The sequence below is a fragment of the Raphanus sativus genome, chromosome 4 (assembly GCF_000801105.2).
Source record: "Raphanus sativus cultivar WK10039 chromosome 4, ASM80110v3, whole genome shotgun sequence".
Lineage (NCBI taxonomy): Eukaryota > Viridiplantae > Streptophyta > Magnoliopsida > Brassicales > Brassicaceae > Raphanus > Raphanus sativus.
The window spans coordinates 43,681,547-43,696,043 of record NC_079514.1 but is presented as its reverse complement, the minus strand read 5'-3'; the positions used below and the strand labels follow the sequence as shown (position 1 = coordinate 43,696,043).

The window sequence follows — 14,497 nt, the reverse complement described above, 5'->3', positions numbered from 1 at the left end:
AAAAATTATATATAATTTATTTATTTATATATAATTCATAGCGAAACTAATTTACGGCCACATACAAGTTTAGTCAATGAACTAAGTAAGATATCAATATCTGTGGCAAAAAAAAAAATATCAATTCCTAATACATTCTGTTTAAACTGATTCGATTTTATGTGTCATTATGTATACAAACATATCCAAATACGTATCTCTTGCCTGTCGTCTAATTAAAGTCTTAACCAATCACCCACAAAAGCTCTATACCCAGCCAATTAAATGCAACAAGATTAGTTAGTCAATCAGATAATTGATTTTGGTACAACTGTATATAAAAAATAAATACGCAATCTCTTTAGTTGGCAACAAACCGGACACACATACATATATATATATTTCGTTTGACAAAATTATACATAGATCCCAAAACGTGTTGTCAAATATCATACCATTCGAATTATTGTTATTTATCTTATTTATTCTCAGATGCTTGGAAACTTCCCAGCATAAGGTGAAGTCTTTCAAGCGAATTCTATTTGCGATGGTCTGAAGTCTATCAAATTTATAATGTGAAGCTCTTGACTTCTTGTTGATGGGTAATGTGCTATTTTACCAACAAGTTATATATAATCGAAAATTTTCTTTAAAGGCCTAACGTTGGTTGACAATTTAAAATTCTGAAAAACCTCCCTGAATATACAAATTCAAATTGCGAATCAGAAGTTGGTCAATAATTTCAACCTTTTTTTTGGTTAAAATTAATCTTCAACTTGAACACCATGCAATTTATAATTGCCAAGGATGGAGCGTAATTACGCCTCGGTTTTTTTTTTGGGGGGACGGGGGGGGGGGTTAAATTACGCCTAAGTTACGGTTATTATTTGTAAAGTTTTTAGTGAGAGACAGATATATATATATATATATATATATATATATATATATATACGTGTGAATATTATTATAACAATATGGTATATTTTTGAACTTTGTGACACCGTCACAATTTAATGAGATGTAAACATATATACATTAATATTATTGATTTTGAACTTGTATGTATTCCAAACTGAACGTTATTGAAAACCCTATATATAATCCTGCACACTTGACACAAATTCTCAAACCAAACAAATACACAGTTAAGCTCTAAACAAAAAAAACCAAAAGATGTCTCAAATTCTCATGTTCTTTACCCTTAGCTTCTTCTCTTTATTGTCATCACCTTCTCTCGCCGCTGAAGGAAATGCCACGTCGCCGTCAGATGTATGTCGCTTTGCGCCGGATCCATCTTACTGTAGATCAGTTCTCCCAAACCAGCCGGGAGATATTTACTCCTACGGTCGTTCCTCTCTAAGACAGTCCATCTCACGTGCCAGGCGGTTCATGTCACTGATAGACGATCAGCTAAACCGGAAAGGCAAAGTGGCTGCTAAATCAACCGTGCGGGCACTCGAAGACTGCAAATTCCTGGCCAGCCAGACCATGGACTTCCTCCTTAGTAGTTCACAGACCGCCGATGCCACCAAAACGCTGTCGGTTTCTAGGGCTGAGGATGTTCAAACTTTTCTAAGTGCTACAATCACCAACGAACAGACTTGTCTTGAAGGTCTTACATCCACTGCTTCTGAAAATGGTCTCTCCGGTGATCTTTTCAACGATACCAAACTCTATGGGGTCTCTCTTGCCCTCTTTTCCAAAGGTATATACAAATAGGAATACCTAAATAAAAAATTTAAGCATGCACGTATTTTCCATTTATCTTAACATACTTAACCAGTACGTGGAATCTGCATTTTATCCGCATTTCATTTCTACAATTCTTGCTTTCGTGAATAATGATTTTTCATTAATTAAAGATAAAATTATAAGAAAACCAACTCACGAGATTTGATAGTTGAAAATTGAAACACTGGTTGAAATAATTGTTAATCTACACACATACCCGGGCGTTTCACATGCTTTTTATTTAAAAAAAAACTCCATTGATCTATCAAAAGAATATTCTACAGTTAATACGCATTCTAAGTTATTATTTGACTTTGAACAAAAAAAAAAAAAAAAAAGTTATTATTTGACTTTCGTAGGTTGGGTGCCAATAAGGAAAAGGTCGCGGCCTGTTTGGAATCCACAAGCCAGATTCAAAAAGTTTTTCGGTGGTTTCCGTAACGGTAGATTACCCATAAAGATGTCGGAAAGAGCTCGTGCTGTTTATAACGCCGTGACTAGGTCTGGGAGAAAGCTTCTTCAAACTGAAGAAGGCGCTGTTAAGGTGAGCGATATGGTGACGGTGATACAGAACGGGACGGGAAACTTCACGACCATAAACGAAGCAGTAGCAGCCGCGCCTAATAAAACCGACGGTAGTAACGGTTATTTCTTGATCTATGTAACGGCGGGATTGTACGAGGAATACGTGGAGATTCCGAAGTACAAGAGGTATGTGATGATGATCGGTGACGGCATTAACCAAACAGTTATCACCGGAAACCGGAGTGTCGTTGATGGATGGACAACTTTCAACTCAGCCACATTTAGTAAGTACCTCATTCCTCATATATAATCTCATAATAAAATAATCAAACCCCAATCTATATTTTGAAAGTATTTATTTTCTACTATATTAATTTAGGTTCCTAAAATTTATATACCATTTAGAAGTTGTCATTTAAATTTGGACGTTTTCTAAAATAGTAGTTGTTTGGCTACTTAAATCTGTTTGGTTCCTTGAATATATCAACATGACTAACAACTTAATTTAAACCAATATAAATACACATTATAAATGGTTTAACTAATGGGTTTGGAAAATTATTAAAATTGTGTTGCTTTGAAAACAAAGGATCATACGATTATGTAAACCAATTTACATTACGCCTTATAAATATTGGGTTTTAACCAACTAACATTGTATTTGAAACTTAAAAATAAAAAACTATATAATATATCCACAAACAATATTATAATAAAAATACATTATTTTTGTGGAATTAAAGTTTATTTGATTTTTTTTCGTTTTCTCAGTAACAATTAAAAGCATTGTCTAAATATTTTACCTATAAATTTTGAATCTCACACATATTAACGTTTATATATAGTATAAACTCTTTGAATTAATACTCTATAAATTAATATACACTATTTTTTTATAAATATTATAATTTTATAATCCCAACATTGAATTATTGGTTCAATTATTATATCAATAAATTAATAACCTCTACAAATTTTTTTTTTAATAGTTTTGGTGTAATCCCAACATTATTAATTTATAGAGGTTTTACTGTACAAGTTTTAAATTTAAAAATGTGTATATTTTATAACCAAAAACAATATTATTCAAAAACTATATATATAAAAAACTATTGTTTTTTATAATTTGTATATTCTAATTTCGATAATAATTAGAAATGTTTGTTTAAATAATTTCCGCCCTTGAAAAGGCCGGGTCAGTATCTAGTTATTCTTTAAAACATAGTGTTATAAGTGCAATATGCAGAACATAGATACATAATATGCGGTTTAGATTGGATGAATTTATATTAGCATCCGAGTTTTTGTCACCACAAATTAAACAATTATTTGAAAACATGGTAAGGCATCTGCACAAAACATGTCTTCTTCGTGCAAGTGCGATGTAACTATTCTGTTAGAAACCTTTGTTTTTCAAACATAACTATTCTAAGATACCTTTAGAAAAAGAAAGAAAAACTATTCTTGAAACAATAATTCAACCAAGAAAAACATTTTTTTTAAACTATTGCTAGTCCACTTTAGCTTTTAATTTAGGCTTTTCCCATGCAATCGAAGGCGGCGACTTGGAAGGTCGGTCCACCCAAAGTCTTGACTCCACGTCAATTCGTCGTGTCCTCGACTAACTTAATATGGAACTATAATATTTCGCAAATTTTTAATTATTTGCTAAGTCTTTTAACTAATAGTATTGTTGTGGAATCTTGTAGGCTTGTTCTAATAAAATAATCAACTAACTATAAATTTTGTTCATAAATCGCAGTTCTATCAGGTACCAACTTTATTGGCGTGAACATAACAATCCGGAACACGGCAGGACCAACCAAGAATCAAGCCGTCGCATTGAGGAGCGGTGGAGACTTCTCTGTCTTCTATAGTTGTAGTTTTGAAGCCTATCAAGATACCTTATATACGCATTCTCTCAGACAGTTCTATCGTGAATGCGATGTTTATGGTACGGTTGATTTTATATTCGGTAATGCTGCGGTGGTGTTACAAAACTGTAATTTGTATCCACGTCAGCCTCGTCAAGGTCAGGCGAACGAGGTTACAGCTCAAGGTCGTACCGACCCGAACCAGAACACTGGAACCGTGTTACATGGGTGTACGATAAGACCCGCGGATGATTTGGCTTCGAGCAACTATATAGTAAAAACTTATCTTGGTCGGCCGTGGAAGGAATATTCGAGAACCGTTGTTATGCAGAATTACATAGACGGGTTTCTTGACCCGACTGGATGGAACGCATGGTCTGGAGATTTTGCATTGAGCACACTTTACTATGCGGAATACAATAACACTGGACCCGGTTCAAACACAACAAACAGAGTCACTTGGCCCGGTTATAACATCATTAATGCATCTGATGCTTCCAATTTCACTATCACAAATTTCCTTGTTGGCGAGGGTTGGATTGGACAAACCGGGGTGCCTTTCGTCGGTGGATTAATAGCATAATTAACTTTATACTAAACATGTCACTAAGCTGTATCATTTGATGTTGTCATTCATGTGTTCTTTTTTCGAAATAAATAATTGTGAATTCTAGTGGTGCCTAGCTAATTCCATTCCCAGAGTGGGTACGTTTTTTGTGATAATAAACTGCTACTGAATGCTTAGCTACAAAATTCACAACCGAATAGTCTTTTTCGCAATTTTAAATGATGGGTTTAAAGTAGGGGTGGGACGGATCCGCATATCCGGAAAATTTGAGGTATCCGGATCCGGATTCGGATTCGTCGGATCCGTAGATTTAGAATCTGGATCCGGATTCGAGGTTTCCGGATATCCGGATCCAAATCCGGATTTATAAAAATAATTAATAAAATAAAAACAAGAATATTAAAATATAAAATTCCAAAATAATACATAAATTAAATATTTATACAAAATTTATAAATATAAATATGAATATAATATTAAAAAATTAAAATATAGTATTAAATTAAAATATAGTATTTAAAAAATTAAAATATAGTATTTACCGAAAACTCATTATTTTAGAAGGGGGGTTTTAGTGTATAGTTTCATCGAACACTAACATAAGATGATGGTCAAAGAGTTTAGAACCTCTGTTGTCTCCGTTGCTCTAAATAATGAAGATTTTATAATGATAATTCCATTGATCTAGGCAGTATATAAAATTTTACTAAACTAAATATTAAAAAATTAGAATGATTCCTATATACCATGAAAGATAGTTTAGAATACATTAATTCAGATATCGAACGTGGTTTGGATTTTTTTTAAGCAAAAGTAAAGAGTATAAACTTCAGTATATAGAGCATTTACCAAAAACTCATTATTTTAGAAAGGGTTAACCAACAGATTTTTGAAAATTTTCAAAAATATGAAAATCTGGATTTAGTGTATAGTTTCATCGAACACTAACAAAAGATGATGGTCAAAGAGTTTATAACCTCTGTTGTATCCGTTTCTCTAGATAATGAAGATTTTATAATGCTAATTCCATTGATCTAGGCAGTATATAGAATTTTACTAAATTAAATATAAAAAACTAGAATGATTCCTATATACCATGAAATATAGCTTAGAATACATTAATTCAAATGTCAAATGTGGTTTGAAATTTTTAAACTAAAGTGAAGAGTATAAACTTCAGTATATAGAAGATTTACCGAAAACTCATTATTTTAGAAGGGGTTAACCCACGGATTTTGGAAAAATTTCAAAAATATGAAAATCTGGTTTTGGTGTATAGTTTCATCAGACACTAACATAATATGATGGTCAAAAAGTTTAGAACCTCTGTTGTCTCCGTTTCTCTAGATAATGAAGATTTTATAATGCTAATTCCACTAATCTAGTCAGTATATGTAATTTTAGTAAACTAAATATTAAAAAATTAGAATGATTCCTATATACCATGAAAGATAGTTTAGAATACATTAATTCAAATGTAGAATGTGGTTTGAAATTTTTAAACAAAAGTGAAGAGTATAAACTTCAGTATATAGAGGATTTACGGAGAACTCATTATTTTAAAAGAGTTTAACCGACAGATTTTGAAAAAATTTCAAAAACATGAAAATCTGATTTTAGTGTATATTTTCTTAGAGCACTGACATAAGATGATAGTCAAAGCGGTATAAAATCTCTGTTATCTCCCTTTCTCTAGATAATGGAATTTTATAATGATAATTTCACTAATCTAGGCAGTATATGAATTTTGACCAAACTAAATGTTAAAAATTAGGACCTATATACCATGAAAGATAGTTTAGAATACATTAATTCAAATATAGAATATGGTTTGGAAAATTTTAAACAAAAGTGAAGATTATAAACTTCAGTATATAGAGCATTTACCGAAAATTCATTATTTTAGAAGGGGTTAACCCACGGATTTTGAAAAATTTTCAAAACTATGAAAATCTGGTTTTAGTGTATAGTTTCATCAGGCACTAACATAATATGATGGTCAAAGAGTTTAGAATCTCTGTTGTCTCCGTTTCTCTAGATAATGAAGATTTTTATAATGCTAATTTCATTAATCTAGACAGTATATGTAATTTTAGTAAACTAAATATTAAAAAATTGGAATGATTCCTATATACCATGAAATATAGTTTAGAATACATTAATTTAAATTTCGAATGTGGTTTGAAATTTTTAAACAAAAGAGAAGAGTATAAACTTTAGTATATAGATGATTCACCGAAAACTCTTTATTTTAGAAGGGGTTAACCCATGGATTTTGGAAAAATTTCAAAAATATGAAAATTTAGTTTTAGTGTATGGTTTCATCGTGCAATAACATAAGATGATGGTCAAAGAGTTTAAAACCTATGTTGTCTTTGTTTCTCTTGATAATGAAGATTTTATAATGCTAATTCCACAAATCTAGTCTGTATATGAAATTTTAGTAACATAACTATTAAAAATTAGAATGATTCCTATATACCATGATAGATAGTTTAGAATACATTAATTCAGATGTCAATTGTGGTTTGAAATTCTTAAACAAAAGTGAAGAGTATAAACTTCAGTATATAGATGATTTACCGAAAACTCATTATTTTAGAAGGGGTTAACCCACGGATTTTGGAAAATTTTCAAAAAAATGAAAATCTGGTTTTAGTGTATAGTTTCATCAGGAACTAACATAATATGATGGTCAAATAGTTTATAATCTCTGTTGTCTCCCTTTCTCTAGATAATGAAGATTTTATAATTCTAATTCCACTAATCTAATCAGTATATGTAATTTTAGAAAACTAAATATTAAAAAATTATAAAAGATTCATATATACCATGAAATATAGTTTAGAATACATTAATCCAAATGTTGAATGTGGTTTAAAATTTTTAAACAAAAGTGAAGAGTATAAACTTCAGTATATAGAGGATTTACCGAAAACTCATTATTTTAGAAGGTTAACCCATGGATTTTAGAAAATTTCAAAAATATGAAAATCTGGTTCAGACACTAACATTATATGATGGTCAAAGAGTTTAGAATATCTGTTGTCTCTGTTTCTCTAGATAATGAAGATTTTATAATAATAATTCCACTAATCTAGCAAGTATATTTAATTTTAGTAAAACTAAATATTAAAAAACTTGAATGATTCCTATGTACCATGAAAGATAATTTAGAATACATTAATTCAAATGTCAAATTTGGTTTGAAATTTTTAAACAAAAGTGAAGATTATAAACTTCAGTATATAAAATATTTACGGAAAACTCATTATTTTAGAATGGGTTAACCCACGAATTTTTGAAAAATTTCAAAAATATGAAAATCTGGTTTCAGTGTATATTTTCATCGAGCACTAACATAAGATGATGTTCAAAGAGTTTATAACCTCTGGAGTCTCTGTTTCTCTAGATAATGAAAATTTATAATGCTAATTCTATTGACCTAGGCAGTATATGTAATTTTAGTAAACTAAGTATTAAAAAATTAGAATGATTCCAATATACTATGAAAGATAGTTTAAAATACATTAATTCAAATGTCGAATGTGGTTTGAAAGTTTTAAACTAAAGTGAAGAGTATAAACTTCAGTATATAGAGGATTTACCGAAAACTCATTATTTTAGAAGGGGTTAACCCACGGATTTTGGAAAATTTTCAAAAATATGAAAATCTGGTTTTAGTGTATAGTTTCATCAGACACTAACATAATATGATGGTCAAAGAGTTTAGAATCTCTGTTGTCTCCGTTTCTCTAGATAATGAAGCTTTTATAATGCTAATTCCACTAATATAGACAGTATATGTAATTTTAGTAAACTAAATATTTAAAAATTAGAAAGATTCCTATATACCATGAAAGATAGTTTAGAATACATTAATTCAAATGTCGAATGTGGTTTAAATTTTTTAAACAAAAGTGAAGTATACAAATTTCAGTGTATAAAGTATTTACCGAAAACTCATTATTTACTCGAATGTGGGTTAACCCACGGATTTTGAAAATTTCAAAAATATGAAAATCTGGTTTCAGTGTATATTTTCATCGAGCACTAACATAAGATGATGGTGAAAGAGTTTATAACCTCTGTTGTCTCCGTTTTATAATGAAGATTTTATAATGCTAATTCCATTGATCTAGGCAGTATATGTAATTTTAGTAAACTAAATATTAAAAAATTAGAATGATTACTATATACCATAAAAGATAGTTTAAAATACATTAATTCAAATGTTGAATGTGGTTTGAAAATTTTAAACTAAAGCTAAGAGTATAAAATTTAGTATATAGAGGATTTATCGAAAACTCATTATTTTAGAAGGGGTTAAACCCACGGATTTTGGAAAATTTTCAAAAATATGAAAATCTAATTTTAGTGTATAGTTTCATTAATCACTAACATAAGATGATGGTCAAAGAGTTTAGAACCTCGGTTGTCTTCGTTTCTCTAGATAAATAAGATTTTATAATACTAATTCCACAAATGTAGTCCGTATATTAAATTTTAGTAACCTAAATATTAAAAAATTTGAATGATTCCTATATACCATGATAGATTGTTTAGAATACATTAATTCAAATGTCGAATGTGGTTTGAAATTCCAAAACAAACGTAAATAGTATAAACTTCAGTATATAGAGGATTTACCGAAAACTCATTATTTTAGAAGGGCTTAACCAACGGATTTTAGAATTTTTTTAAAAATATGAAAATCTCGTTTTAGTGTATAGTTTCATCTAGCACTAACATAAGATGATGGTCAAAGAGTTTAGAACCTCTTTTGTCTCCGTTTCTCTAGATAATGAAGATTTAATAAGGTTAATTCCATTGATCTAGGCAGTATATGAACTTTTAATAAACTAAATATTAAAAATTAGAATGATTCATATATAACATAAAAATAATATAGAATACATTAATTCAAATGTAGAATGTGGTTTGAAATTTTTACACAAAAGTGAAGAATATAAACTTCAGTATATAGAGGATTTATCGAAAACTCATTATTTTAGAAGGGATTAACCCACGGATTTTTAAAAAATTTCAAAATATGAAAATCTGGTTTTCGTGTATAGTTTTATCCAGCACTAATATAAGATGATGTTCAAAGAGTTTAGAACCTCTGTTGTCTTCGTTTCTCTAAATAATTAAGATTTTATAATGCTAATTCCATTGATCTAGGTAGTATATGTAATTTTAAAAACTAAATATTAAATAATTAGAATGATTTCTATATACCAAGAAAGATAGTTTAGAATACATTAATTCAAATGTCGAATGTGGTTTGAAATTTTTAAACTAAAGTGAAGAGTATAAACTTCCGTATATGGAGGATTTACCGAAAACTCATTATTTTTAGAAGGGATTAACCCACGGATTTTGGAATTTTTTCAAAAATATGAAAATCTGGTTTTAGTGTATAGTTTCATCAGACACTAACATAATATGATGGTCAAAGAGTTTAGAATCTCTGTTTGCTACGTTTCTCTAGATAATGAAGATTTTATAATGCTAATTCCACTAATCTAGTGAGTATATGTAATTTTAGTAAACTAAATATTAAAAAATTAGAATGATTCATATATACCATGAAATATAGTTTGGAATACATTAATTCAAATGTCAAATGTGGTTTGAAATTTTTAAACTAAAGTGAAGAGTATAAACTTCAGTATATAGAAGATTTACTGAAAACTCACTATTTTAGAAGGGGTTAACCCACGGATTTTGGAAAATTTTCAAAAATATGAAAATCTAGTTTTAGTGTATAGTTTCATCAGGAACTAACATAATATGATGGTCAAAGAGTTTGGAACCTCTGTTGTCTCTGTTTTTCTAGATAATGAAGATTTTATAATGCTAATTCCAGTAATCTAGTTAGTATATGTAATTTTAGTAAACTAAATATTAAAAAATTAGAATGATTCCTATATACCATGAAAGATAGTTTAGAATATATTAATTCAAATGTCGAATGTGGTTTGAAATTTTTAAATTAAAGAGTATTTTTTTTGTCATCGACTTTTACAGACTCAAACAGACTCTGTAAACCAAAACGGTAGCTCTGCATCCATGTGCACAACAAAGGACGTTTGTTTCCTAGCACTACGTGCTAAGCCATCGGCCTTCAAATTTTGTGTGCGAGGTACATGAATGATCTCCAAGCTGTGGAAGGATTCTTTCAACGTCTTTATGTCTTCTAAATAGTTAGCAAACGCCGGCCATTCCTCTTGTTCAGAAACCATCTTCACCAGTTGTAGACAATCTGTTGCAAACGTGACCCGAAACTGACGCAAATTTCTCATGCATTCCATTGCCCATACTAAAGATTTTGTCTCCGCGTGAAGAGGAGAGAGAGAAGCCCTTATATTTCGTGCTCCCATTAGTCCTGTGAAGCCTTCTAGTGTACTATACCATCCCTGCCCAGAGAAAACTTCCTCTTCCTTCCAAGATCCATCCACGAAACACCACCTGCCGGGAATCATCGGCAGATTCGATTGTTGTGGATTTTGTGTTGGCACTTGCACTATTTGGGACTCAGCCCGTAGCCGTGCTTCTGTTACCGCCAGTTGAAGAGTCTCCCGCGGATCTATATCCAAATTACTGAAGACCTTATTATTTCTTCCTTTCCAAATATACCATAATATCCAAGCAAATTGATGATCTTCCATTTCGGGCCGTATTCGCCAAAATAGGTAATCCATATTTGTGAACAAAGATCCCGTTGGGAAAATTATTGAGTTAGATGGGATATTGGACAGTGCCCAAACCTGACGCGCTGGAGGGCATTCAAAAAACACATGGTTAATCGATTCCTCCGTAGCCCCACATCTATCGCAGTACAAGTCCCCTGATAGCCCTCTCGCATTTAAATTATTTCTGACAGATATACATCCTGTACCAATTGCCATAGAAAATGTTTAATCTTTGGCGGGCAGCGAACTTTCCAACAATGTGCTTTAAGTGAATCCACATTTGGCCCAAATACTGCAGCCGGTTTGGCTGTATCTGGGTAAACCCGTTCCACTTGATATCCTGATTTTACCGTGTACTTTCCATTTTGTGTAAAGTGCCATCCGTCTCTATCCCCTCGGGTAAACCTACTCAGAGGTATACTTTCTATGATCTTTGCATTTTGGGGATCCACTAATTCCAGTATTGCTTGAGAATTCCAAATTCGTAATTCTGGATCTATCAGTTGATCAATCGTAAGATCAGGATTACTATGAAGACTGGTAATTTGATTTTTGTTTGCTGGTCTCGGGCGAGTGGTTGGGAGCCAGGGATCATTCCATACAGATAAGGATGACCCTGTTCCCACCCTTTTAATTAGTCCTTTGCTAACAAGAGATCTAGCTGAGCTAATACTTCGCCATCTATATGACGGTGAGTATGATTTAATCGGTTCCAGGGGTGAAGAATTCCTGAAATACCTTCCTTTAAAGACTCTCGAAAATAAGGTTTTTGGTTTCTCCACCAGCCTCTATAACTGCTTACCCAGCATAGCCGTGTTTACATCCGTTATATCTTTGAAACCCAACCCACCATCCTCTTTGCTAATGCAGACCTTGTCCCAAGACTTCCAATGCATTCCTTTAGTTCTTCCTCCAGGGCTCCACCAAAACTGAGTTGTAATACTCGTTAATTTCTTTGTTATTGCCTTTGGTAGACGATAGCAAGACATCACATGATTGGGTAAAGCTGTGGTTACTGATTTGATAACCACTTCTTTCCCTCCTTTAGTAAAAAATTTAAAAGTCCAGCCATTGATCCTATTATTCAGGCGCTCTTGCAGAAATCCAAACACCTGAATTTTTGACCCACCAATGTTCTCCGGCAGGCCCAAATAGGAACCCATTCCTCCTATATTCTGAATACCTAAAATTTCCCGCATTTCTTGTCTACAAGATTCCTCAATCTTGTACCCAAATTGAATTGATGACTTTTGAAAGTTTATAAGTTGGCCAGAAACTGCCTCATACTCATTTAGAATCTTGAGAATAGTTTGTGCCTCCTCCCGTTGGGCTTTGCAGAAAAAAGACTATCATCTGCAAATAACAAGTGTGATATCGATGGACAAGCCCTTGCTACCTTCATGCCAGTAAGCCGTTTACCAACCTCTGCTTTTTTAAAATTTGCTATTAATACTCCCGTACACATAATGAATACATACGGGAAGCCTCTTTGAGGAACTATATGTCCTCATGGCTGACCATTGAGTAACACTCGATATTGTACCGATGATATACACTCCATTAAAAGTTTAATCCAATGAGAATGAAAGCCCATCTTCAATAGAAGAGCTTTAATGAAATCCCGTTCTATTCGATCGTACGCTTTACTCATATCCGTTTTAATGGCCATAAATTTTCCTTGGCATGCCTTATTTGTTCGCAGGCCATGAAATATTTCCTGAGCTATCAGAATATTGTCCGAGATCAATCTCCCTGCCACAAATGCCGATTGAGTCTCTGAGATCAGCGTTGGAAGACAAATTTTCAATCTCTGACATAACACCTTGGATATAATTTTATATCCAACATTACCTAAACTTATTGGTCGCAGTTCTGTGATCCTTGTGGGCCTTTCCGTTTTAGGTATCATACATATATTAGTCATGTTTAACCTTGAATCCAACTCTCCCGATATTAAGAAATTATTTACCATAGTCACCAAATCCTGTTTCACCACATGCCACGAGTGTTGGAAGAAAAGAGCTGTCATTCCATCAGGCCCCGGAGCCTTTTCTGGATGCATCATAAATAAAGCAGTTCGGACTTCCTCCTCAGATGCCTGCCGCAGCAACCTCTGATTCATCTTTGGCGTAATACCCGGCCTTATTTCCTCCAGAAAACCCTAAAAATCTGTAAGTGAGGTTGTATTGAATAAATCTTCAAAATAATCTACTGCCACTTTCTCAATACCAGTATCCTCCGTAATCCAATTCCCGTGGGTATCATGGAGTCCCACAATCCTATTGCGTGTTCTCCTTTGTTTTGTTAAAGCATGAAAAAAATTGAAATTACGATCCCCTAACGTATTCCACAAATTTCGACTCTTTTGATGCCAATACTCCTCCTCATCCTTATACGCATCCTGAAGCTTCCGAGATACCTCCATAATGTCCTCCTGGGTCCTAGAATCATCCATCTGCACTTCCTCAAGTGATTTCTGTGATTCCCCTATTTTTTCTTTTCCAGTTGGTGGATTATTTCTCCTCCATTTCGCAATTTCATGTCGACAATTGCTAATCTTTTTAACTATATCCACCTGATCCGACCCATAGTCCTTCGCCCACGGTTATAAACTTCAAGATAAACTTCAGTATATAGAGGATTTACCGAAAACTCATTATTTTAGAAGGGGTTAACCACACAGTTTTTGGAAAAATTTCAAAAATATGAAAATCTGGTTTTGGTGTATAGTTTCATCAGGCACTAACATAATATGATGGTTAAAGAGTTTAGAACCTCTGTTGTCTCCGTTTCTCAAGATAATGAAGATTTTATAATGCTAATTCCACTAATGTCGTCAATATATGTAATTTTAGTAAACTAAATATTAAAAAATTAGAATGATTTCTATATACCATGAAAGATAGTTTAGAATACATTAATTCAAATGTCGAATGTGGTTTGAAATTTTTAAACTAAAGTGAAGAGTATAAACTTCAGTATATAGAGGATTTACCGAAAACTCATTATTTTAGAAAGGGTTAACCCACGGATTTTGGAAAATTTTCAAAAATATGAAAAATCTGGTTTTAGTGTATAGTTTCATCAGGAAATAACATAATATGATGGTCAAAGAGTTTAGA

General features: G+C 32.1%; 1 protein-coding gene across 1 annotated transcript; it reads left to right on the top strand.

Annotated features, from left to right (window-relative positions):
- Positions 1 to 1,094: 1,094 nt before the first annotated feature.
- On the top strand, positions 1,095 to 4,881 carry LOC108849100 (probable pectinesterase/pectinesterase inhibitor 20). Its single transcript, XM_018622605.2, has 3 exons — positions 1,095 to 1,684; positions 2,070 to 2,519; positions 3,998 to 4,881. Exons 1-3 carry the CDS (start codon positions 1,153 to 1,155, stop codon positions 4,690 to 4,692), a joined length of 1,677 nt encoding a protein of 558 aa, XP_018478107.1. The 5' UTR covers positions 1,095 to 1,152; the 3' UTR covers positions 4,693 to 4,881.
- Positions 4,882 to 14,497: the final 9,616 nt, after the last annotated feature.